At 50.1% G+C, this 22,585-nt stretch overlaps 1 protein-coding gene across 1 annotated transcript in view; it reads left to right on the top strand.

Moving 5' to 3' along the window:
• The first annotated feature begins 22,304 nt into the window (after window positions 1-22,304).
• The window catches only part of HOXA13 (homeobox A13), a 3,188-nt gene continuing 2,907 nt past the window's right edge, over window positions 22,305-22,585 (top strand). The window contains exon 1 of the mRNA XM_012640673.1: window positions 22,305-22,584. Within this exon, the coding sequence (XP_012496127.1) occupies window positions 22,305-22,584 (280 nt within the window). The remainder of the gene's footprint in view (window position 22,585) is intronic.

Here is a 22,585-nt window from a genome sequence, read left to right as displayed (position 1 = left end):
ACCTGGATTCAAATCCTGACTCTGCCATATATTAGCTTACAACTGTGGTCTAGGTATTTAAACTATCCGTGCTTCAAGTTCATCATCTCAAAAATGAAGATAATAACACTACTCATTTTACAAAGTGTTGTACAGAAAGCTTTTAAGATGGTGTTTGGCATATATTAAGAGTTTAATGAAAGTTAGCGAAAATTATTACTTATTCTTTTATACCCCCCAAAAAGCTTATCCTTCCCCATTCTTCCCTCCTTGAGAAATTACCGCCCCCACTTTCTTCAAATTGCCTTCCTTCCATTCCCTTATTTAATGGACATTCTAAGGGCAGCTCCTCACCAGCACCCCCGACACACTTTGTCTTCTCCCTCCTACCCACTGGAAAGTACCAGAGTTGAAAAAACACCTAATGGGAAACCTGGATTCTGTTCTTTCTCTTATCCTGTGATACTTTCTGGTTTTAAAAGCAATTTCATTGATGTATATTTTATATATCATAACATTTACCCATTTCCGGTGTAGAAAACAATGCTTTTTAGTAGCTTTACCAAGTAGTACACAATAAATTCATGTTAGAACATTTTCACCCCTCCCCATAAGATCCACAGGTCCTTTTACAGTTAATCTCCCCTCCCACCTCCAGCTCGAGACAACCACTAATGTACTTTCTGTCTCTATAAATTTACTTTTCCTGGACATTTTAGATAAGTGGAATCACACAATAGATGGTCTCTTGTGTCTGAGTTCTTTTACTTAGCATAATATTTTTGAGGTTTACCCATGATGTGACACGTGTCAGTAGTTCAATACTTTGTTTTCTCACCTGTAAAATCAGAATAATTTTTTTCTGCCATGTCTAAGAAAATCACAATATATAATAATATTGATAATATATAATTAAAGCTAACTATTATTGCTTCTACATTACTTTGGGCACTGAGCTAAGGTCTTTGCATCATAGAACTTACACTTCACAACAGCTTATGGGTGATATGTTGCATCCATTTTCATGTTGAGGAAACTAAAGCTTAGAAATAAAAACAGACTTGCCCAATATCACGAAGCTAGTAGGTGGCAGAGTGGGGATTCAAATGTAGGTCCAGAGCCAAAACTAGAGTCAACCTGCACGTCAAAATTAACAAAGGCTCTTTGCACTCAGTATCCTTCCATCACCACAAAAACAAACAAAACCCAGGGAGGTTTTTGTATTAACCCTGCTAAACAGATGGAGAAATGGCAAGTGCTTTGTCAACTGTAAATCTCCACTCATATGTATGGAATCCTTACTCCATAATTCTCTCCATACCTAATGCTGCCCCTGTTCTGAGAACATCTGTCTCGTCGAGAAAGAGCTGGTGACCTGAAGGACTCAGTGTCTATTGGATTAGGATTCTGATTTCTGAAGAGGTTGCTCTGGGGACTGTCCTGGTGCAGCCTAGGAAGGGAGGCTCCACCTTTACCCAATCACTCTGACAGGGGATGAACCTGTAGGGAAAAAACTTCTTAAGGATCTATGCCTCCTACTGTTAATGTTTAGGTTGAAACTCATCACAGCACATTATAATAATTAGGCAGACCCTTCCAACCGACCACCCAGTGGTACTTTAGGGGACTGTTCAGTAGGAAAATTCTGTCTGCACAGGCAGAAACACTTTTCTGTAAGGCCACCTATGAGAACTCTCCAGTTATTTAAAGTAGTGAAAACTTCTTGGGGTTTCATGATGAGTCACAGGCCTCACATTTCTTTCAACAGATCTTCCAGAGACATTCACCTTCAAACATGTGTATTATTATGAGTGTATGAATAACATTTGTGTTAGTAATCATAAATACAACAACCAGCCACACTCTAAATGTGTCCTATTATTTCTGAAGTACACCCAAGACACCCTCATTAGTCACAGGGGGAAGGGTGCACAGAGTGAAGGCCAGCCCCCTCGTTCCATGGAGGAGGTCCTAGGTGTTCAGTGACAGGGTAGAGGTGAGAACCCAGGTCTCCAGTCCCCTGAAAAGACCAGAAGCAAGTACACAGATAAAATTCCCTTCCCAGCTCAACATCGGGTAAATAGAGATAATGAGGCCTCTTACTGATATTAATGGGCAGTGTGCAATGCCTCAGATACTGCCAATAAATTTCACAGCATCACTAATTCGTTGAATGAAAATAAATATTTGTTGGTGTTAAATAGTCTTATGACCTATGCACTTTCTTGTACATAATATTTCAGTAAAATTATTCAAATAGACATAATTAAAACTAATATTTTAGAATAGAAAAAGTCTAGCACACTGCCTGTCATATAGTATGTAGACATTAAATATGTGTTCATCGAATAAATAATCTCATTTGACCCTATCCTCCCGGACGAGCAAGCACGCATACTATGATCACTGCTGTTATTGTAAAATTGCTTCGCAGATTTAGAAGTTCCATGACGGCCCAGGGTCATGCCGCTGATTAAGTCGCAGAGCGGGAAGCCAAGGGAAGCTGGCGCAAAGCCCTCGGGTCCTCCCTACCCGGCCGGAAGCGGGTGGGTCGCGATTGCCACTCCGGGGCGTCCCCGGCCGGGCCTGCCGCTTCCCCGGGCGAACAGGGCGCAGAGGCCAGGCGGGCCGTAGTCTGCTCCGCAGAGCCGCAGCCCCGGGTGAGCCCGGAGGATGCGGCCAGGTCAGGAGGAGGCCTCGCTGCGCCTGGGCCCCGCCTGCGGAGTTCCCGCCAACCCCGAGGCCGCGGCTCCTTGGCGCTTTGGTTTCTCGCGGTGGCTTGCGGGGCCCCGCCCGCCCGGCTGCGTCCTGGCGTCCTGCCCGCCACCCGGCGCCTTCCCTGCGCCCTGTGGCCCCTTCCCAGAGCGACTGTGCCCTCCGCCTCGCACCGGAAAAAAAATTTCTCATCGCTCTTGGATATCTTCTATGGCGGGACTGAGGGTGGCAGAGGGGAAATACAGAAATGTTAAGAACAGTACAGCTTTTTCATACTCAGACCTGCTTACAAACCAGCAAAGCCACAAACCGAAGCCCCGCTCCTCCCCCAGGCCTCCCCTGTACCTGCACTTTAACGCAGCTGCGGCTTCAGACTATCGACCCAGTCCAGAGTAGCTGAGACTGGGGCTCTCAGCCACCCAGCACGGGACTTCCCACAAGTCACTGACCCTCTGCCTGTTTCCTCATCTGTATAATTGGGATAACAATATTGATAATATAATTAAAGCTACCTATTATTGCTTCTACATTACTTTAGGCACTGAGCTAAGGGCTTTGTTTGCATCATAGAACTTACACTTCACAACAGCCTATGGCTGGTGTGTTGCATTCATTTTCAGGCTGAGGAAGTTAAACCTTAGAAATATAAACAGAGTTGCCCAATATCACAAAGCTAGTAGGTGGCAGAGTACCAACACATAGGGATGTTGTGAAGGTTCCATGAGATCATCCCTACCAAGTACAGCATCTGGCACATAGTAGGTGCCAGACAATACTTCCTCTACCCTCCCTTCATCTCTGGCCAAACTGCCAGTGCTTGTCCCCAACACCCCCCTTGCACCTCCACCTGTAACAGTCCCCTCTCTCTGCCTGCCCAACTCAGCACCCCAGATCCCCACACCCCACACTCCTTAGCACACTGTGTATCCTGCTCCATCCCTGGGTCCTTTTCTCAGCCCTCAGTGCAATCATTTCTGTAGCTGTGTCACCCCATCTTTCTCACACACAAACCCACATATGCACACACTTACAGACTGCTAAGGCTACTTGAGGGTAAGGACCACTGTGCTCATCTTAAAAGCCGAGTGGTGCCTAGCACCAGGCCTTGCTGACTCAATAAATGTCTGCTCTGAGGAGGCTGTGGGCTGTGGACAGAGAAGGCCAGCTCCACCCCTGCAGCCCCTCCCCCATCCCTGCAGCTGGTGGTGCTAAAGAGTGAGCCTCCCCCCGCCCCAACTCAGAGGCCATATTCACCCTAGCCGTGGTGACAGGTTGATGACTCCTATAACAGGCCCCTTTCCTCTTCTGGGGGTTCCTGCCTGTATGGAGCCTGCTGGAGGGGCCACCAGCAGGGCCGGAAATCTGGGGAGAATGTCTCTGGCTGCCACTGATTTCTGTTCCTAGAACTGATGTTTTTCTACAATTACAACCTTCCCTCCTTCATTATGTTTCTCGTGTTCCTTAGGTAGTAAATACTCAGGATATACATTACATTTCCCATAACTTATTAATACTTTCAATTATCAGAAAAGCTTCTATTAATTGACCCACTCCTGACAGGGAATCTGGCCCTGAGGCTTCTAGAGCAGTGGCTGCATGCTTAGCACAAAGATGACCACCTCCCCAACAGCTGTTCTCTGGGCCACTGTCCCTACCCAGCACATTAACAAGAGGCAGCAGAAACTTGTGGCTGAAAATATGGACCCTGGATCCAATGCCTGGGTTCCATCCTAGTATTGTCCCTTATTAGCTGGATGACCTTGGGCAAGTTACTCAACCTGTCTAGGCCTCTGTTTCCCCATCTGTGAAATGGAAATAATTATAATAGCTACTGGCACTATTAGGTGGATTAAATGAGTTAACATTTATAACGTGATTAACACTCTTTAAGCACTCAACCGGTGATTTTTGTCAAATACCTAAAATTTAATGCATCTGGAGACTCTGACTTCTAAATGTACCTACCTTTAAATGGCTATACCCCATTCTAAAGGTGAAAATATATATAAGGATCACACAACTTAACTCTATTGTTATTATTGATATTCAAGCCTGATAGACTCGTCCTTGTGATTAATCAGTTTCTCTTAATCTTTACCATTCTTCATTTGTGTTATATGTGGACACATTCTGGAATGAAAAGAAAAAAGCAAAAAACAATCTGGTAGAGATGGCTGGATTGTCGTAAAATACTTATTTTTAAAATTGTTTTCCATCAGCATTATAGTAGTAATGCCAAGTGTTCAATAAATTATGTCAAGCTCATGGTTTCTTGGACCTAGGTTTCCAGAAATCCTAGGTGAGAAGAGGTTGCTCAGAGTCAGGTTGGCTGGGTCTCGAAGCTGGAGTGAAGTGATGGGTGCAGGGTTATAGGGCCACTTACTGGGTGAGAATTTGCCCAACAGCACCCTAGAGACTACCTCTCACCCCAACACTTTTAGTAGGCTCTCCATTCCCTGATAATCTCAACACCACAGGTTTCACAAAAGTCCAGCCATTTCCCACTTCAAGGCCAGACATGCCAAGGAAAGCACTTTCAAAGCTGTAGGAAAAGCTAAGGCCTGGCTCTCCCTCCCCCAGCATTTATCCTAAACAGACAGACGTACACACATACCACATACATTTATCTTAGATTCAGTGTTTCTCAAGGGTTAGATTGTATGCCCTGGAAGATACGTGCTTGCTCAAGGGCTTAATAAAGGTGTTGCAACAGAGATTGAAGGCTGGCCTGAGAAGATATTCATGCTCTGGCTGGCTGCAGAGGCCCAAAGAAGGAGAGGGAGTACCATCCTGCTCCCCTCCTTCTCTGAAACCCTACAAATATCATTTCAAGCAAATCACTCCACTTTTTTTCCCAGAAATGCCTGCTTCACAGAGGCCTAAACCGGTGCTTCTGGCCCCCCACAGGGAACATTCGACAATGTCTGGAGAAATTTTTGCTTGTCACTACTAGGGTAAGTGCTACTGGCGTCTAGTAAGTAGAGGCCAGAGATACTAGTAAATATCCTACAATGCACAGAACAGCCTCCACAGCAAAAGACTAATTATCTGGCCCAAAATGTCAATACTGTGGAAGTTTGTGAAATTCTGGCCTACAGCAAACCTCTATGGCCTTGGAGGAAGCATTCCCTCAGAACTCCTCCAGATGCTTAAGCAGAGAGCCCAAGAGAACACTTTTTCAAGTCCCAAACTAAGAATGGGGAGGTGCCAGCAGATTCCTTTCTCCTTCTGCTTTGCATCTAGAACACAAAACCCTGGCATCTGAAAAGATTAAATAAAATCCATCATTCCCAGCCCCTCAGGCTACATAACCCTGCCCCTCATATCCTATTTCCCTACTGCATCCCCTCACTCTTGGAGCACAGTTGGAAATTGGAATTGCAATCTTTACTGTCCAGGCCTCAAAGGCTCAGCCTGCTTCCTCTCCCAGGGACAAAGTCTCCTCAACGTCCTGCCTCCCTTTGAGATGAATTCCCAACCCTGCCTTTCACCAACTGTAAGTTTTTCTTCCCCATCTTCCTCTACCCCTCCTTCTCTTTCTAATTAAGCTACATCCAGGGTGTTGGGAGGGAGGGGGAAAGGATTGTGAAGACTTCCGTGCTGCAGGTTCTGTGGGCCTACAGCCTCATGTTTTTTGTGAGGTGCCAACCAGGCTGTGATCATTAAACCCCGCAGTGGTGGTTCGGATTTTCTCGTTGCTGTTAACCTGGGAGCCAGCTACATCTTGTTTATCAGACTTGTTTTAATTCAGCTTGGTCAGGTTCCAAGTGTTGAGGTGGAGATTAAAGGCAACTGAAGAATCCAATTAGCCGCCCAGTCTTCTTTAAGCCAAAAACTCAGGTCACAAACTAGATCAAAGTGAAATTATTTCTCGACAGCTCTGTTCATTAAGGGGAGGGTGGGAGCTCACACTGCTAAGCTGGACTCATTACTGGGACTGGCATTTTAAATACTGTATCTCCCCCAAATTACATGTTTCAGAGGTCGGAGGGAGAAACCCACCCAGATTATCTTACATGAAGTCTCTGGCTAATAGAAAACAGAAAGCTAAAGAATGAGCATACGACTTCTAGGAAAAAGATTTAAACAGGGCTCCGATTTTCCTGGGCAGGAAAACCAAATCTGGAAACTGGAATTGGCAATGATCACTCCCAGGCAGAGAAGCCCTCCTCCAGGAGATCGAGAGAGCTGAGAATCTAGTTCTTCCAGGTGGCCTGGTTCATCCGTTTTCTTGAAACCCTTTAAAACTCTTTCCACCCCTTTCTCTGGTTGGGTGCAGCTACAAGGGAGGCCTTCCAGCTGCTCAGGCAACCCAGGCCTAGGACCTAAGCAGCCTTTGAAGAAAAACTACTCACCATCTCTGGTCTCTGGGTCCCAGGCAGAATCATTTCTGCAGCAAGAGACTTCCCATGGGTTTTTCTCTGTTCCTGTGGGCTCTTTTGAGGGGACTAGAGAACAGAGGAGGAGGAGAGCAGAGAAGGCCTTGATCAGATTTACTTCCCATAGGGAGGAGCAAATGTTGGATGGCTGTGAGGACATTTAAAAACCTAGAATTCTACGTGAGAGGGACAGAAAAATTACATTTAAGAGAGCAGTAACAGAACACATGCCCCCTCTTCTTCTGTGAGCACTGATTTTGAACTGAGCCAAGAAATCTACAGAAAGAATGCCTTTTTCCCCTATCCCCTTCTGCTTAGGAATTCTGTTTTGCTTCTCAGGCAACTAGGAACCTCTGGGTTAGAAGATAGCATATTTTAGCCCCTTCATGCCACACAGGCTGTGGGACACCGAATGTGGTTACAGTTTATTTCATGGGCTTTAGGCTGCAGCCACCTTCAGGGTCTCCGAAATCCGAATCACTGTTGAGACCCTTCTTCAAACTTCCCAGTCTCTCCATCCCATCCTGGTGAGGCCTGGGAGCAAAGTCACTTTCACTTGAAGGCCTGACTGCCTTGGAAGGTGGAAGAGTGAAAGAGAGACACAGGGGGCAGGAAAGAGCAGTGTGGAGCTTTCGACTGCATCTCCTGCCAGGGTCTTGTTGTCCCCAGATGTGTGGCTGCTGCATAAATAACTGCTCCCTCCAGGTCTGGGGGAGCTTTGGAAACCTCACTATGCAGAGGCACTCAAAGTTACAGCCACCCAGGATCACTACTAGCCTTTTCCTCTCCCTTTCCGTCTGTAGCTAGAGCCTGCACCCTCAAGGGACAGATTGAGAGCCCACATCTCAGGGCCCCTCCCCCACCATTGATGGATCTGAGGGCCCCAGACCCCAAGCCCCAGTAACTGTAGCCCAAAGGGATTCTCTTTGGATGATTCATTTGGAGCAGGAACAAACCAAGTCTAGTGGGTTTTGTTTTTCTTCTCTGTGGGATCATTTCCCTCCCTGGGATTTCATCATCCTCCTGGATCCTTCCACGCTGGCCTATTCTCCACGTCCTGGGGCTGCAACAGCGCCGCCAGGCCTCAGAAAATGCACCCTGGATCCCGCACAGATTTTCTTACGTGCCCCACACAGCGCAACGGGCGCCCAATGGTTTTGCTTTCTTTTGTTTTATATCAGCGGCGTAAAACGTGTTTCAAAATCCAATCTTTTTCTAAAGAGAAGTGAGAGGACACAGGCCTGTGGCGGAAGGTAGCGCTAGGAAGGTAGCGCTAAGGGAAGCCCGGGCCCACGGATTCTAGAAGGGAGCCTGCCCCCCTCCCGCAAAGAAACCCTCGGGCGGGCACCGGCAGCAGCCTCCCACCTGCCTCGATAGGGCTGTTCTCCAAACCGCAGGCGCTCCAGCCTGCCACCCCTGAGCGCTGCTCCTGCACCACACTTCCTTCTTGTTGCTTTTGTCTTAAAAGCCTTACCTGAAATGGAACTTCGGGGAGGAAGAGAGGGGCCGATGTTGGCTTGCAAAGGGCATGCTTTTGTGAAGGTTGCCAGCCTACTGTCCCTACACTGGTCACTCTCACTCGGCGGGTGGGGCCTCAGCACGCATACGCATACGCGCCCTTAGGTATGTATGTCCTGCTGGGGTCGGGGGAGTGCCAGCACAAGTCCTTACAAGGTTCCCCGGAGAGCCGTCGCACACTCCTTGGCCACTGGGTATGGGAGAGGAGGTGGAACTGCCAGGGCTTGGACGTGCCAGCCCCCGGGGTAGAGGCGGTGGTCCCCCATCCCAGCTTTTCTCCTGGCCCCGCAGCACTCGGTACCTAAAATAGCAGGTTCAGCTTGGTCTAGCTTTGCAAGAGCCGACCCTGCAACTCAGCCCAGCGAGGGTCATTAGGCTGAGAACTGCTCGAGAGCCCAGGGCCTTGGCCTAGCGGTCGTATTTCAACCCGGAGCAGCTTTGGAGCGCGACCTGACTGGGAGGATGCTGAAGAGTCCAGAACAGCCCTGAACAGACGGCCAGACCCAGCCCAAGAAGAGACCTGCCTGCAGCCGCGAGGGCTCCACACTACCAGCCCCAATCCAGTGCGGGGCCAGTGTGCAGGGCCCGGCCTCCGAGGGCCGCGGGCACCCGGGACCTGCGTGGGCCGCTCCGCTGCGCTCCTCTGTGGGGCGCCCTCCTTGTGGTGTGCCCTTGAACCTGGCATAGAAGGCACCAAAAGACACTTCGCACAACCCGGGAGAGGAACAAAAACGAACCCAGTTTGCCCGCGTATATACGCTGCGAGTTTTCCTGGCTTCTCTTAACGGTGGCCAGGCCGTTTACAGTAAGAGCAGAATAATGTTTGCAACTGTACTACATAATTATCTCCAGACTTGCCTCTCCCCCGCCCCCAGCTAGGGTTTTCACCAGCGAAAGCGGCTAATGCATTTGCACACATTAAACATCTTGAACGCATAATTACAGGCTGCAGACAGGCTGGACAATAAAATATCTCGGCTCGATATTTTTGGAAGCCTTTTGCGACTGTGCCTGGAATAAATAACAACCGCTTTCTATGTCCTCAGCCATCTAACTGGAGACACCGTTATTTCAGAACACCCCCACCCACCTTGTCCTTGCTTTTGAGGAAGGGAGGTGCACATCGGTGGGAGAGCGCAGCCGCTGGGAGAGGTCTCCTGGGCCTCAGGCCCTACACGCAGGATAAGTGTGGGCTGGGAGAACTGGAATAAGAAGAAAATACGTTCTGAACCTTGGGGACCTTCTTCCTCATTAGAGCTGGACAAGTGGGGACCTTCAGGCCTCACAGCCTTTGGGCACTGGACTCGCCCAACCTTCTCACTAACCTAAGACTGAAGAATTTGAAGAAGGCACAGACCACGTGTTCCCACTTCACAACCACTCTGAAAAGAGCATCTCTAAACATCTGGTTCCTGCCACCTGAGAAATGTGCGGGCTATCCGCTGGCTAAGAAATCTCTGGAAACGGAAGAGCTGGCTATTGAAGCAGCAGAACTGGGAGGAGGAGGTGTGGCTGGTTATTTTCTCCCAGGGAGGCCTGGGACTCTCTAGCTTCCCTTGAGTCTTAGTTGCCTTGTCTGTAAAATAAAGATGATTATAATAATCTCGGGACCTACTTCACAGGTTGTTATGAGGAAGCATTTTTTTAAAAAAATTCTTTTATTGCCATATAACTTACATATAGCAAAGCACACAAATCTTAAGCACCCAGCTCGCTGAATTTTTATATATGTATACACTTGCATAACTACTACAAAGATCAAGGTAAAGAGAATTACCAGAGCCCCCAGAAGTCTCCGTGGGGAAGCACTTTTGGAACTAACTGTAGTAAGTGATAATATTCTTTCTAACTCAAGAGGTCACAGCCCAGTCTAGTATGTGGAGCTTCATGGCACTTGAAGGCAACAATTGACCTACCAAATACACATACATACACATAAAGGATATTTACTGTTCTCACCATAGCTAGGAGCTGTGGAAATCTCTAGTCTGCAGCAGCATGTGGGGGCCTTGTCTACAAATGCTTAGGGACTTGGGGCTTCGGAGAAAATTGAAGATCAGGCTTTAATTCGTTTTGATGCAATGGAGTTCTGTTGCTGTGAATGGTTGGGGCGTTATGTCGTTGGCTAGCATGTTCATTTCCAGGGAAGGGGCCAGCCCAGAGAGAGAAGCCTTAGGAAGTCTCTCAGGGGAAGGAATCTGAGTTGATGCCCATAAGCCTGAGGTCCAAGCCTTGGGGGACCTTATTTTCGTGTTCCCCTCTGAATCCAAGTGTAGTCTGATGTTTAGAGGAAATGCCCTGGAGGGATGTTTGGCCATGAGATATATGAGATGTCCCATTTTCTGACAAGCATAACCCCAAAAGCAACATATGCAATTTGTGCAATTCACAAACAACACAAAAGAATTTACAGGAAAAAAAAAAGGATTCTCCACTCTGACCCTCTGACCACTGGTTCTTTCCGAGGGAAGCCACTTACTGACTTGTCTGTCCTTCCAGCTCTTATGTACACGCACTCTTTTTAAAAGCACAGTGGTAGCTGTCACTATACATGCTGCCCTGTCCTTGGGTTGTTTCCTAAGTACTGCCCAAGACAATTATACTTGGCAGGTGTATTGGCTAAGAAAGGGATGTTCAGACCCGGAGACTCAGCCTGGATGAAACTGAAGCTAATCTTGTGCAGCCTGGCACACAGAAGGGCTGCTATAGCCTGGATTCTAGATCCTGACCTACAACTAATGGGTTGGCAACTTTGAAAACAACCAGCTAACTTGGCTGTGCCATCATTCCAAGCACCCTCTTCCTCCCTGGGGAAGCAGTGCCATTCGGGGGAAATAATCAAGGCACTGACCATGGCTTTGGGCCTTCAACTATTTTCTGGAGTCAGGGGAAATTGGAAGTGCCTCTTGAAAATTTTAACTATTCCGTCTAGTAGCTATAAAAGCTGTGCTGGGGTCATTAGCCCACCCTGGGTGTCCACCTCCAATCCCATTTCCTCAGTCCTCTTTGGAGCTCAGTGGGTTGGCCCTGAGTCTGGCCCCCACCCAGGCGTGGGCAGAGGCTGGAGGGCACAAGGGGGACCTAGGCCTGTGCCCCCAGACCTTGGACCCCACAATGTCCGCCAGGAGATGTCGGAGGAAACGCGTTTACCACCTGGGCGACCTTGACTGCAGCCGATTAAAGTTTAATCCGAGGTGTGTGCTCAGCCTTGCCATGTTATTTAAACACATCAAAGGTCATAAAAAGATTCCAATGGCGTGAGCCACTCCGACGCGGGACCGCAGGGAGCCAGCATTTGATTCTGGTGGATTTCCAGAGCCAGGATTTGGAGTGCAGGGAGAGGAGGGGAGCGAAAGAAAGAAAAGGGTTTACTTTCACAGCGGAACGCCAGAGTTCAAAAAGCGGCGGGGGAAACCGAGTCTCGGGCACCAGCAGAGACAGCGCCCTTCAATTCCGATTAACTGGGAAGACATCTAGTGGGAAGAGGTCGCAACTGCAACGGAATCCTGCGAGCATCTTCTGCCTCAGCCCACCGCGACTGCAACAACGGCTGGAGTGGGTCCGGGTGGGAGGCCACAGAGAGAAGCCGCTCTCTCCCTGGCCGCCCCTTCGACAGTCGAGAGCTTCCTCGACTGTCTCCAAGATTGCAGGGCCGGGGCCGGGCTCTTACTCAGGGCCCAAGCGCCATTTCCACCTTGAAAGGAAAGGTCCTTCTCCCCAGGTTGGGGTCCCCATAGTCGGCTTAATGCACGGGGCCCAGGATCCCCGGATTCCTATCCAATCCCTCCTGGGGCTCCTGATCTCGAAGTGGGCGGAGCCCTGGAGCGCCCATACGTGGGTTCTCCTCAAGGGTCCTGAGTGGCTCTGGGGACCAGTAGATCGCCGCAGAAGCGAGGTGAGACCAGAGGCCCGAATGTAAATCTCTGGAGCTGCGGACTAGCGCCAGGCACTTTCGCAGAGCGCAAGAGCCTAGCTGCCCAGGATGCGCGGGCGTATTTTTGCCCCATCCCCGTCGTGGAGCCTTCGGGCTAGACCTCATCCCCGCTGCCTCCTCACACCCAGACTTTAATTTCCGTGGAGGTTTGGGGTCTCTCACGACCCCGCGAAAATGAGTCCCACATATGGACAGCTGTCTCTTATCTTAGCTGTCCCAGCCCCGCCAATTCGGAAAGATGAGGACCGTGTGTGGGCCTCTCCGTGTGCCTCAGAGATGCTGATGGCAGCTTCTCTCTTGGCTGGCTTTGATTGCTTCAAGTGAGGGGAGGCCTGACTGACCACTATGGCTGAGTCTAAGTTCGCCCCTCCCTCGCAGTCTGTTTGCTGTGGCATTATATCATCCTAGAACTGTCAGAAGAGTGGCCTCAGGCTGTCTCTTTTCCAAAGGATACAGAACAGCAAGGGACACTGTTCCACATTTCAAGTTATGAATCCCAGGACACGGTGGAGCGCCTGCAGCAGGGCCTGATACTTCCCGGACAGAGTTTCCAGACCCTCTGCAGGAGGACTCCCTGCCCTGGTGTGCTCAAGTCACAAGGACTAGCACTGGCCAAGGTTGTGGAAAGTGTCTAACTCCCTCCCCATTTTGCCCATCAAGATGCCCACCCATACTCTTCCAGTGCTTGGATTCTCCTTGATTCTCAAATGAAGCTCCGGGGATCCTGTTCCTTGGTTTTGTTACACCCACCCCCCCAAAAAGAAAAACACTGAAAATAGCTGGAAATGGTGGATGAGACCATTCTAGGCAAATGTCTTGAAGTCCTTCACTGAGACATTAGCCAGCCCTTGTCACACACCCAAGTGCATCCCGAAAGAGGTACAAGGTCTATGGCTCCTTCTGCCCCACCCCGTAACACTTAATGGCTGCACGAACCTTATCCCCTCAGGTAGGAAGACTCCCTTAAGTTTTATTTAAGCAGGTACAGACCGTTGAAGCAGCATCGGGTGAGGTGTGGGGGAAAGACTGCAGCTGGGTTAACCAGACTTAACTTCAGAGAATGAAAAACTGAGACCTGGATCGTGTCACAGATGAACCTGGGGTCCAAGGGCCTGGAGCAGTCCCGGTCCCACACAAGATCAGATGGGCTGGTGTGTGTGCTTGGCACAGAGCAGCGTGCTCACTCCTCCAAACACACTCTCATACACACACGCGCGCGCACACACACACACACACGCACACACACAGACCAGTAAAGCCCCCTCCCAGCCCAGCAGGCTAGACCTACATTGTACCCTTGGCTGGATCCGAAACCCTAGCCAACGCCACTCTGTTCTGCTCCCAACACAGGCCTCAGGGACTTCTATTCCTTAGGGTGACAAACGAGTCTGCTTGTTCTTGGTGACATCAAATTACTTTGCACCAACTGAGGGTCCCATGACCTGACATAACCTCACATTAGATCCTAGAAATGTAAAGAAATATGGCCTTTTTAAAAGTGGCTGAGAGCGCATAATTGCTAGCAGGCTTGAGAGGTTGTCCCGAGCTGGGCTCCTGACCCATGCCTCCGAAGCTGATACCAGTAAGAATTCACATGTTTGGGCTCTTTATGGGCAGAAGTTCCAGCCTACATTTAACTTTGGACAACAATCAGGGTCTGCAAAGCCCAGGTTATTTTTGTGCCGTTACAGAAATCACAGGGAGGCTTGCAGCCTAACCTGCGAGCCAGAGAGACTCATCAGCTTGGGAGGGGGAGCTGGGCAGACAGGCTTCAGCAAAGAACAGGCTTCAGCAGAGAAAGGGCTTCTGCTGAGCTTTAAAAACAGGCCTTCTTTGGGCTACTGTGGCTTAAATTTTTGTCGGGAATTACAGTTTCGTTACTAATATTCTTCTCCCTCCCATGTCTGCCTTCCTCTTTGTCTCCCAGCTTGTCTGTGGCTTCTCTCGTCCCCTCTCCCACTTCCTCCGAATCTTCTTGTGTTGGCAGTCCTCACACTGACCCTGAACGGATCCCTCAACCCTGTGATGAACTCATTCTAGGATCAGGAGACTTGGGACCCCTGAACCAGCCACTATGCCTGAGGCCTGAGTAGCGGTTGATTTTGCTTATACCCCACAGACAGCGTGCAGGGACTCCGGGCCGACATTTCCCGGACTTCCGCAGCAGTTGCAGTTGGTAGAGATTGATATAAAACACATATGCATAAATTTCTTCTCATTTAATTTACACACCTTATGACTTTGGTCAGGTAGCTTTTCTCTAACGTCATGAGCGGTTATATGATTAGTGTAAAAACATCCCAGATATTCAGCAATTATTCTCCAAAAATTAATTAAGGAACCATAAGCAACCCAAATGCAAAATAACTCAACGTTCTGTCATAGAAAGAAGGACCAGTGTCCATTCAGACAAGTGGGGTTAGAATTTATTAGGCAGCTGGGTGGTGTAGGACTTGTCAAATTCGATTTTTTGCTGTTTTTGCCTTTTTGCTTTGTTATGTTGCCAAAGCTTTCAGTTAAATCACTTTCAGAGCTCGCTGGAGAGGATCATATTCATTGTCATTTAGACCACTGAATTAAAACAAAAGAAACTACAATGCCTTTATTAATTCTTTTTCAAATCTCCCATTGCTGGAGGGATTTTTTTAAATACACGGAATTGCATTTTTTTTCCCTTGAAAACTGGTTGTTGTGATGAAATATCAATCCAGTACAAACTTCCCTAGCTTAGTCATTAGGAATCTATTTTGAGGTACTACTAGGGGAGGTGTTGTGTTGAAATGATCATTTGCCCACTACTAAGTGAATATACGTCAAGTGAATATGTGTCAATTTAGGACATACTAAGGACTGAGGCAGTTTTCATGTTCCTCCAAAATTCTGAGCAGCACCACAAATCTTAGATTAAAGGGTTACTCACTCTCAGAAAAGGGTAACATAAATCTCATACATAGGCATTTTTTACAAAGAGGAGACAGAAAATTTAGGCAAGATGGAAACACAACCACTCTCCAAACCCCTTTTTGGTCCAGATTCCTCCTGGGTGAACCTTCAAGTTCTTTCTAGATTGTAATTGCAATAACTCGAGTTCAAGACATTCTGCTTAATCTTGAAATATATCTTCAAAATCCTATGTTAGGAGTAGAATGATGCGATGTCAGATTTACTTTAAAATACTCAAAAAAAGAGAAGTGGATAATAAAACATGAAAGATGAAATTATAATAGGATTTGAAGCTAGGAGTTGGGTATATGGGGGTTTGTTATGCTTGTGTGTGTTTGGAAAATTTTATGATAAAAAGATTTTTTAAAAAAATTGTGTTAGGTAAAGGTGGAAAAATTATCCCTGCGAATGGGCTAAAAAAAAAAAAAAGTGATCCATTGGTTAGCACCTGTAGTTGCCCATTCAATCTTCGGTTTCCAAGAACAGAAAATGACCTTGCTCCCTTTTCATTTCTCTGCAACCAGCCGGCCATCCCTGATGGTTTCTTTCCGGCAAGATTTCTCTTCCAACCCATAAACTCAGTATGCAAACCCAAGGTTGGGGGCTGATTAATGGAGCTTCCGCACTCAGCTCCCCTCACCAGAATGTAAATACCCATAAAAACTAATATCAAAATTTTTTACTGAGCTGCTTCATTTCTCTGAGCGTTGAGCCGAGCGAAGCTGGAGCCGCCGGACAAAGGAACGGAACGCTGCTTACAGGAGCAGCGCTGGGCGCTCCAGACCGGCTCAGCGAGAGTCCCCAGAACCAGCCAGAGGTCCTGGAGAGGACATTTGAAGTAGGTAAATGCCAATGCGGGCCTCACTTTCTACTGAGGACAGGTGTATTTGCAAAGTCACAAGAGAGGGAAGGATGAGTGATTGGGGAAAATCGGAATGAGTAGCGAAATGCTGCAGCGAAGTATGTCACCAGGCTGGTCCGACAGGGTGAAGTTTTTTTTCTTAGGGTTTGGTATGATACCTATATTTCACCCACATGACACTGAATGTGCATATTCACTGCCTGTGTATATGTGCACGCTTCATGTGTGAATCCGTGTGCATATCAAGGCGCACACATCGTTATGATTATAGCATATAACGTGCCCTTTAAAAGTCTGATCACACCTCAGTGTGTACTTCAAGGGGTCCCGAGTTCCCCTTCCTCGCAGCTGCACTGGTGAGTTTCCTTCCCTCAGTTGCTTTGTGCCTTAAGAAGTTGCTCTGTGCAGCCCGGAACTGGGGCGTGGGGGTTCTTTGGGTGCAAGGGGAGAGACGGACTCCGCGGGCCCAGGCCGCCAGGCTGCCTGCACCGGTTTTTCCGCGAGAAGAGGACGGAGCCCGGCGGGGCCAGGCTTAAGTGCAAACCCCCCACTTCCTTCGAACGCTCGAATGTCTTCAGTGTATTTGTTGACTTAAAGAATTCGCAGCCCAGCTCCGGTTTCCTGTTTTGTTGCGGGCGTGAGCATCAAGCTAGGGTAGGGGTGGGGGCCGGCGGGTAGGAGTCCTTTCGGGCAGTTGCAAGGACAGACAGCGTCGGGCACTGAGACCTCGTCCTTTTCACGTCTCAGTCGCACGGAATTCTCGGGGTCATCCCGCGCTCCCCCAGCGCCCTGGCCGAGTGACGGGCAGCTCACTCTCTGGGTGGTGCGGGTTCCCGCAGTCCCCAGGACTGTGCCCCTGCCGCCGGCCACGTACTGCGAGAAGGCGTTTCCTCCTTCCGGCCGAGCCCTTCCCCAAGTTCTCTCGGCTTCTAACTCACGCTCAGGTCCTTTCCGCGAAGGCTGTTTCCAGGTCGGGTGAAGAGCTGAGCGGTGGCACTTGTAGGTGCAGGGAACTCTCCCACCACCGCCACCGCCACCGCCGGCTTCGGAATCACTCGGGCCTCCCAGAGCCGGGTCTTGGAGGCCAGAGCGCGCCCCTCGCTCCAGGTTTGCGCCAAAGATTTGCTCCAGGTTTGGAGAGTACCGGTGCCGCTGGCCCGCGCTGTGCAGGCGGATGCCCCTCATGGGAGCCTGGCACCTGGGTCTGGTTCTAAAACAGGAGGGGACATCTCCTTTCTCCCGGACTCTCTGGGGGAAACAGAGCAGGGCTGAACTGGAACTGCGGTCCTCTCTGGGCTTCTGAGGTCTTGTCTAAGGCGTCCTGCACTAGTGGCTTTGTGGTACCGGAAGAACCCCGGCAGGCAGCAAAAGAGCTGTTCTTCCAAAACCTTGCCGTCCTCAAAACCCACCCCTTGAGGGGATCTTAAAGGCAAAGGTGAGAGTCCATGTGCGTCTTTTTGGACCTTGCACTTCCACTTTCACCATGTTAGCATTTGGTCACCATGGTGCCAAGTGACTTCCCAGGGTTCAAAACTATTCCCACAGCCTTGAGCCTTTCACTGCCTCACTATTGCTTCACGTTCACAAAAAAATATAGAATGAAAAATGGAGTGACTCAGGATGCACCATTTCCCTGCCCACTGGTCAGCTTCGGCCCAGGTTTTGGGACCTACCCTTTTCCCTGAAGAAAAAGAGTATAGCTTCCACTCCAGTGGGGACACTCGAAAAGCCCACCATGAACAGACCAACCCCCCACTTGTTCCTTTCCCAAAACGTCTGCTCAAGTATAGAATCAGAGGTTCTACCCTGTTTGACTATTTCTTCTTTTCTCTTTCTCCCTCCTCAACCTTTCAGCCTGTTTCTTACTCTGGCTCTTGCTTCCTATACCATTATCTCTGCACCCCCAGCCCGCCTCGGGTGGGAGGGAGAGGGTTAAGATGTTCTGCAAATGTGGCTTGTAAAGCTGTTTGGATACATTAGAAACACATGAATATCCTGAAATACAAAGTTGTCTTTAGAACCAACCAAGGAATGTTTATCTTAATGCTGGATAGATGCAAAGAAATAGTGCCAGGGAACAGTGCTGACAGCCTCCTTCCAGTTAAAGTGAGAGCAGGTAAATTTCATTTGCTAATGAAAATCAAACTCGATTAAAACGTGGTTTCCCTTTGTCCTTTTCTCTTCCGACCCTGGGAGCCCAGGGCCCCGTGAACCAGGCTGGCATTGAGTCCCCCACCCAGAAAAACCCAGCCAAGAGCTTTTTCTTCTGTGAAAGGTTTCAGGGCAGCCAAGCTCTGCAGGATGCCCTGGTCCACCCCAGGAGGTAAGAAGCTTTGTCAGCCATGGCGTTTGGGAGCACAAAAAAAGGCTCTGGCAACTCCTTGAACAAAGGCTGTGCCGCAGCCGCCGCCCTGCAGTTCTGCCGGCGCTGCCCTCTCAGGGGTCCTCCGGGAAATGTTGGCACACCCGACAGAGCCCGGAAAGTGACTGCAGCCTCTTCCACTTCCGAGCTCTCTGCTTGGCTCTCTTGTTCAAGGGGCCACTGCTACCCGCAGATCCCTGTGGGTCCCCTGACTTCCCCAACCTAACCCACAAGGAGTCCGAGGATAAAATTGTCAAGTTGATGGTGCCTCTCTGCAATCCTACAGGAATTCTGAGCCTGGAGGACAAAAACTCAGAGGGACAGACAGCTAAGAAGGTCAGGCCCCACTAGCTGGCCAGGCAAGCAAATCTTGACCTTGCCATTGGGAAAAGAAGAAGAATGCTGGGATCTGTGCTTGCTTCTCAGAGCACACTCCAGTCTTCATTGCCCTCCGACCTTTCTTTTTCCACAGCAAGCCAGTTTGGTGGCTGCCTGGCAGGGAAAGAAACTGTATTGGGAACTATTAATAAATGTCTTAACTCTCTCAGAAGAATATGGGGAGGCAGGTTATTTTTGCTTCAAGGTGAGCAGAAATTCTAGAAACTCAGATGCAATATTACTCACGGAGCTCATTTTGTTTCTATAAACCATACCCACTGATGGGCGGCTACAACTCAATATCTAAAAGGACATGCAGACATTTAAAAACAGTGGAGGCACGAGGGGACGCCATTGACATGCCTGGTAGAAAAATCACATCATATACATTGAGATCCAAGACAAGAAAGGAACAAGCAGGGTGCCTTCCTCTAACTGACCATGACTTGAAAGTTTTAAAAACTTGATAGGGATACGTGGAGAACTAAGAAAATATCCAGATAATTTGATCACTAAAGGTGCACCATATATCTCAATAATTCAAGCCCCAAGCCCTTCCTTGGTGGGGCACCATGTTTTGGAAGCAAATCTTAATTCAAGATGCAATCCAAAGCTCTTCGCTCACCCCCACACCCCGCATTATCCCTTGCAGACAAACCTGCTTGTGGCTCCTCAGAGGACAAGATGAAATCTCATCTCACCATTTTTGGTGAGGAGGGACCCAGTCGACTTTGGCAGTCTGTGGAGCTGAGGCCCTTCCTCTGCGCCGCAGGGTTCGGGGCTTCAGTGAAGTGGGAGGGGGAGGGAAGAATGTGGAGCTGGCCTTGGCCGCTGTGTGCACCCGCAGCTGCGCCATGGCTAGAGATGAGCTGGCACAGGCGCCGGCTAGTGGGGGCTCCCCAAACTGTGTTTTCGTTTTTTCCAGGTCTGGCTGGAAAACAGAAGAGGCTCAAAGCCCTAGCCAAAAGCAGGGCGGAGGCAGAGAAGAAGAGTCGGTAAACATCGCCCCCAAAACTCCACAAAGGCAGCAAAAAATGCTGGGTATCCAAACAGACCCAGAAATGAAAATTCCAAAGGAAAAGGGAATTAAGAGTGCGGGGAGGTTGGCGGTGGGCCTTTGCAGCCGCCTAGATCTCCAGGCTTGCGTGGCAGTTCTCACACTGGCTAGACTGCAACTTTCAACTTGACCTTGGCCTCCAGCCATGTCTGACCTGTATGTAAAACTGCCTTCAAGTCCCCAGGAACTGGGGCCTCGAACCCTGCGCTGTCTCTTTGTCACTGTGAGTTTTACAATGCCACTTGGGGGGAGGAAGGAGGGGCAAAAGGGCTGGAAAGTAACACAAAAATCAAGTCCTTACAGAGCCCAGTTCCTTAGTCTGCAAAATGGCCAGAGAGAAGGTAAACTGGGGGCAAATCAATATTTACCCAAAATAAAGTACTAGAAAGTCAAGAAGGAAAGGGCACACTGGGTGGGTTGTGGGGCTGGGAGGTCATAGAAGGTTTTATTGGGCGACACTTACATTGGTCAGGGCAAACCTGGGATCAGGGCAGATAAAAGCCTGAGCCCAGCCACATTGGTCTGGACCCTGCCGGAAGCCCAAGGGCCTTGGAGAGTATATGGGAGGGAGGGGTGATATGCTCAGTGCCTTGAGCTTACTGAGTCTGTAAGCTGGGACAAGAGGGCAGGTCCAAGCCTGGCTGCTCACCAGTCCGCCTGGGGTGGAAGGGAATCCAGCACTTCCTAGCTCTGATGTTTCCGTAATGCACCCACTTTCACTTTGAACGCTTGTTCCCCTTCTGGGCATCGGACCAGCTCACAATAGCAAAATCAGAAGTGGGAGTATGTTGCAGGAAGACCCCCAGAATCCCTCACCAAAACATGGCCACTGCAAGAAGGGGTCACTGCTTGGCTCTTCCAGCACCAACACTCCACCATGCTCCCAAAAAAGGGTTGCATTTCCTAGGCACAGAGGAGAGGCTTCTTGGGCTGGTTCTTGAGCAAAGACTGGCCACCCTCTGCAAGCTGGAGATCCCACTTGGGGGGAAGGCAGGAAGTAGCCCCCAAAAGTCCCTTTCTCTTGTCCGGAAACGGAGTAAAATAGTGGGTCCCCAGGTGTGTCGAGAGTCAGATCCTGTCCATGCTCTATGAAGCCGAGGGTGCTAGGCCCCAGAAGAGAGGCTCCAGTCCTAGCCAGCAGCCCAGCTCAAGTTCCTCTCAAGCCCCTTCCGGGATGACCCAGCCAGACTGTCGATGTGGGAGCATGAATGAATGGTGCACAAAGATCGCTGTCTCCATCTCAAAGTCTCTGGAGGAGGAAGAGTTGTTAACGGGTCAGAGCGTGGAACAGGCTTGTACACATAAGTTTGTGACTGTGAGTGAGTGCACCAGTGTACACTCAAGTGAATGTGTGATTATGGGATGTGATAAATTGTTCGGAGTCTATGGGCCTAAATACAAGTATATGAAATTGCCCACTAACACTATTGGACAGGGAAGAGAAGGAGACTCGTAAATAAAGTCCAAGCTTTCCATTGGAATGTCCTGGGACCCATGAGCCAGGCGTATCCGCAGAAACCCACAAGCAGCAAACGCCCTGCCACTGTTCCCCTGGAAAGAGAGCCAAATCGCGATGCTGTTGAATCCGAAAGCGCCGATGTCCGTCCTAGGGTCTGGCTGCAGAAAGACGCGTGGGTTCCTGGAAAGAAAACGGCCCCAGAGGCCCCAATAAACACCCATCCTGAGCTAGGTTGGTCCCGTCCTCGCCACTCTCCCATCTCTGGCCGCCAGCAGATTTCCCTGACCTGTCCCCGCCGCCTCAGGTCGCAACCCAACCGCGCACCCACCTCCCCTCCCCGCCTCGTTGCGCTGGTCTGGGCTCCGCTGGGATAAGGTAAAGGAAGGGGGGGCTGAGCGGGGGCCCACCCTCCCGCGTCTCCCGCCTCTCCCCTGGGTGAATAGTGCGCTGCCGCGCTGCTGGCGCTAGCGGTGGGGACGGCGCGGGCCGCGGCGGGGACCGCGGGTGCACAGCGCAGAGCCGGGGTTGGAACCGCCCGCTTTGCATACGCCGTGGGCGGAGCGGGGGGGGGGCGGGCCAATGGGCCGCCGCCTGGCGCGACCCCGCGGGGCGCGATCCGCCCCCCTCGCTCGGGCCCCGGCCCCGCGCCGCGCGCTCTTCACTTCTTGGGGGCTTTTTAAAACAGCGCCACTGGGGTCTTCTCCATGCGGCTCGGGCTATGACAGCCTCCGTGCTCCTCCACCCCCGCTGGATCGAGCCCACCGTCATGTTTCTCTACGACAACGGCGGCGGCCTGGTGGCCGACGAGCTCAACAAGAACATGGAAGGGGCGGCGGCGGCGGCGGCAGCGGCTGCAGCGGCGGCAGCGGCCGGGGCCGGGGGTGGGGGCTTCCCCCACCCTGCGGCCGCGGCGGCAGGGGGCAACTTTTCGGTGGCGGCGGCGGCCGCGGCGGCGGCGGCGGCCGCGGCCAACCAGTGCCGCAACCTGATGGCGCACCC

The sequence above is a fragment of the Propithecus coquereli genome, unplaced genomic scaffold (assembly GCF_000956105.1).
Source record: "Propithecus coquereli isolate 6110/MARCELLA unplaced genomic scaffold, Pcoq_1.0 Scaffold156, whole genome shotgun sequence".
Taxonomy (NCBI): Eukaryota; Metazoa; Chordata; class Mammalia; order Primates; family Indriidae; genus Propithecus; species Propithecus coquereli.
The sequence above is the reverse complement of the archived record's forward strand: the minus strand, read 5'-3'. Positions and strand labels throughout refer to the sequence as shown.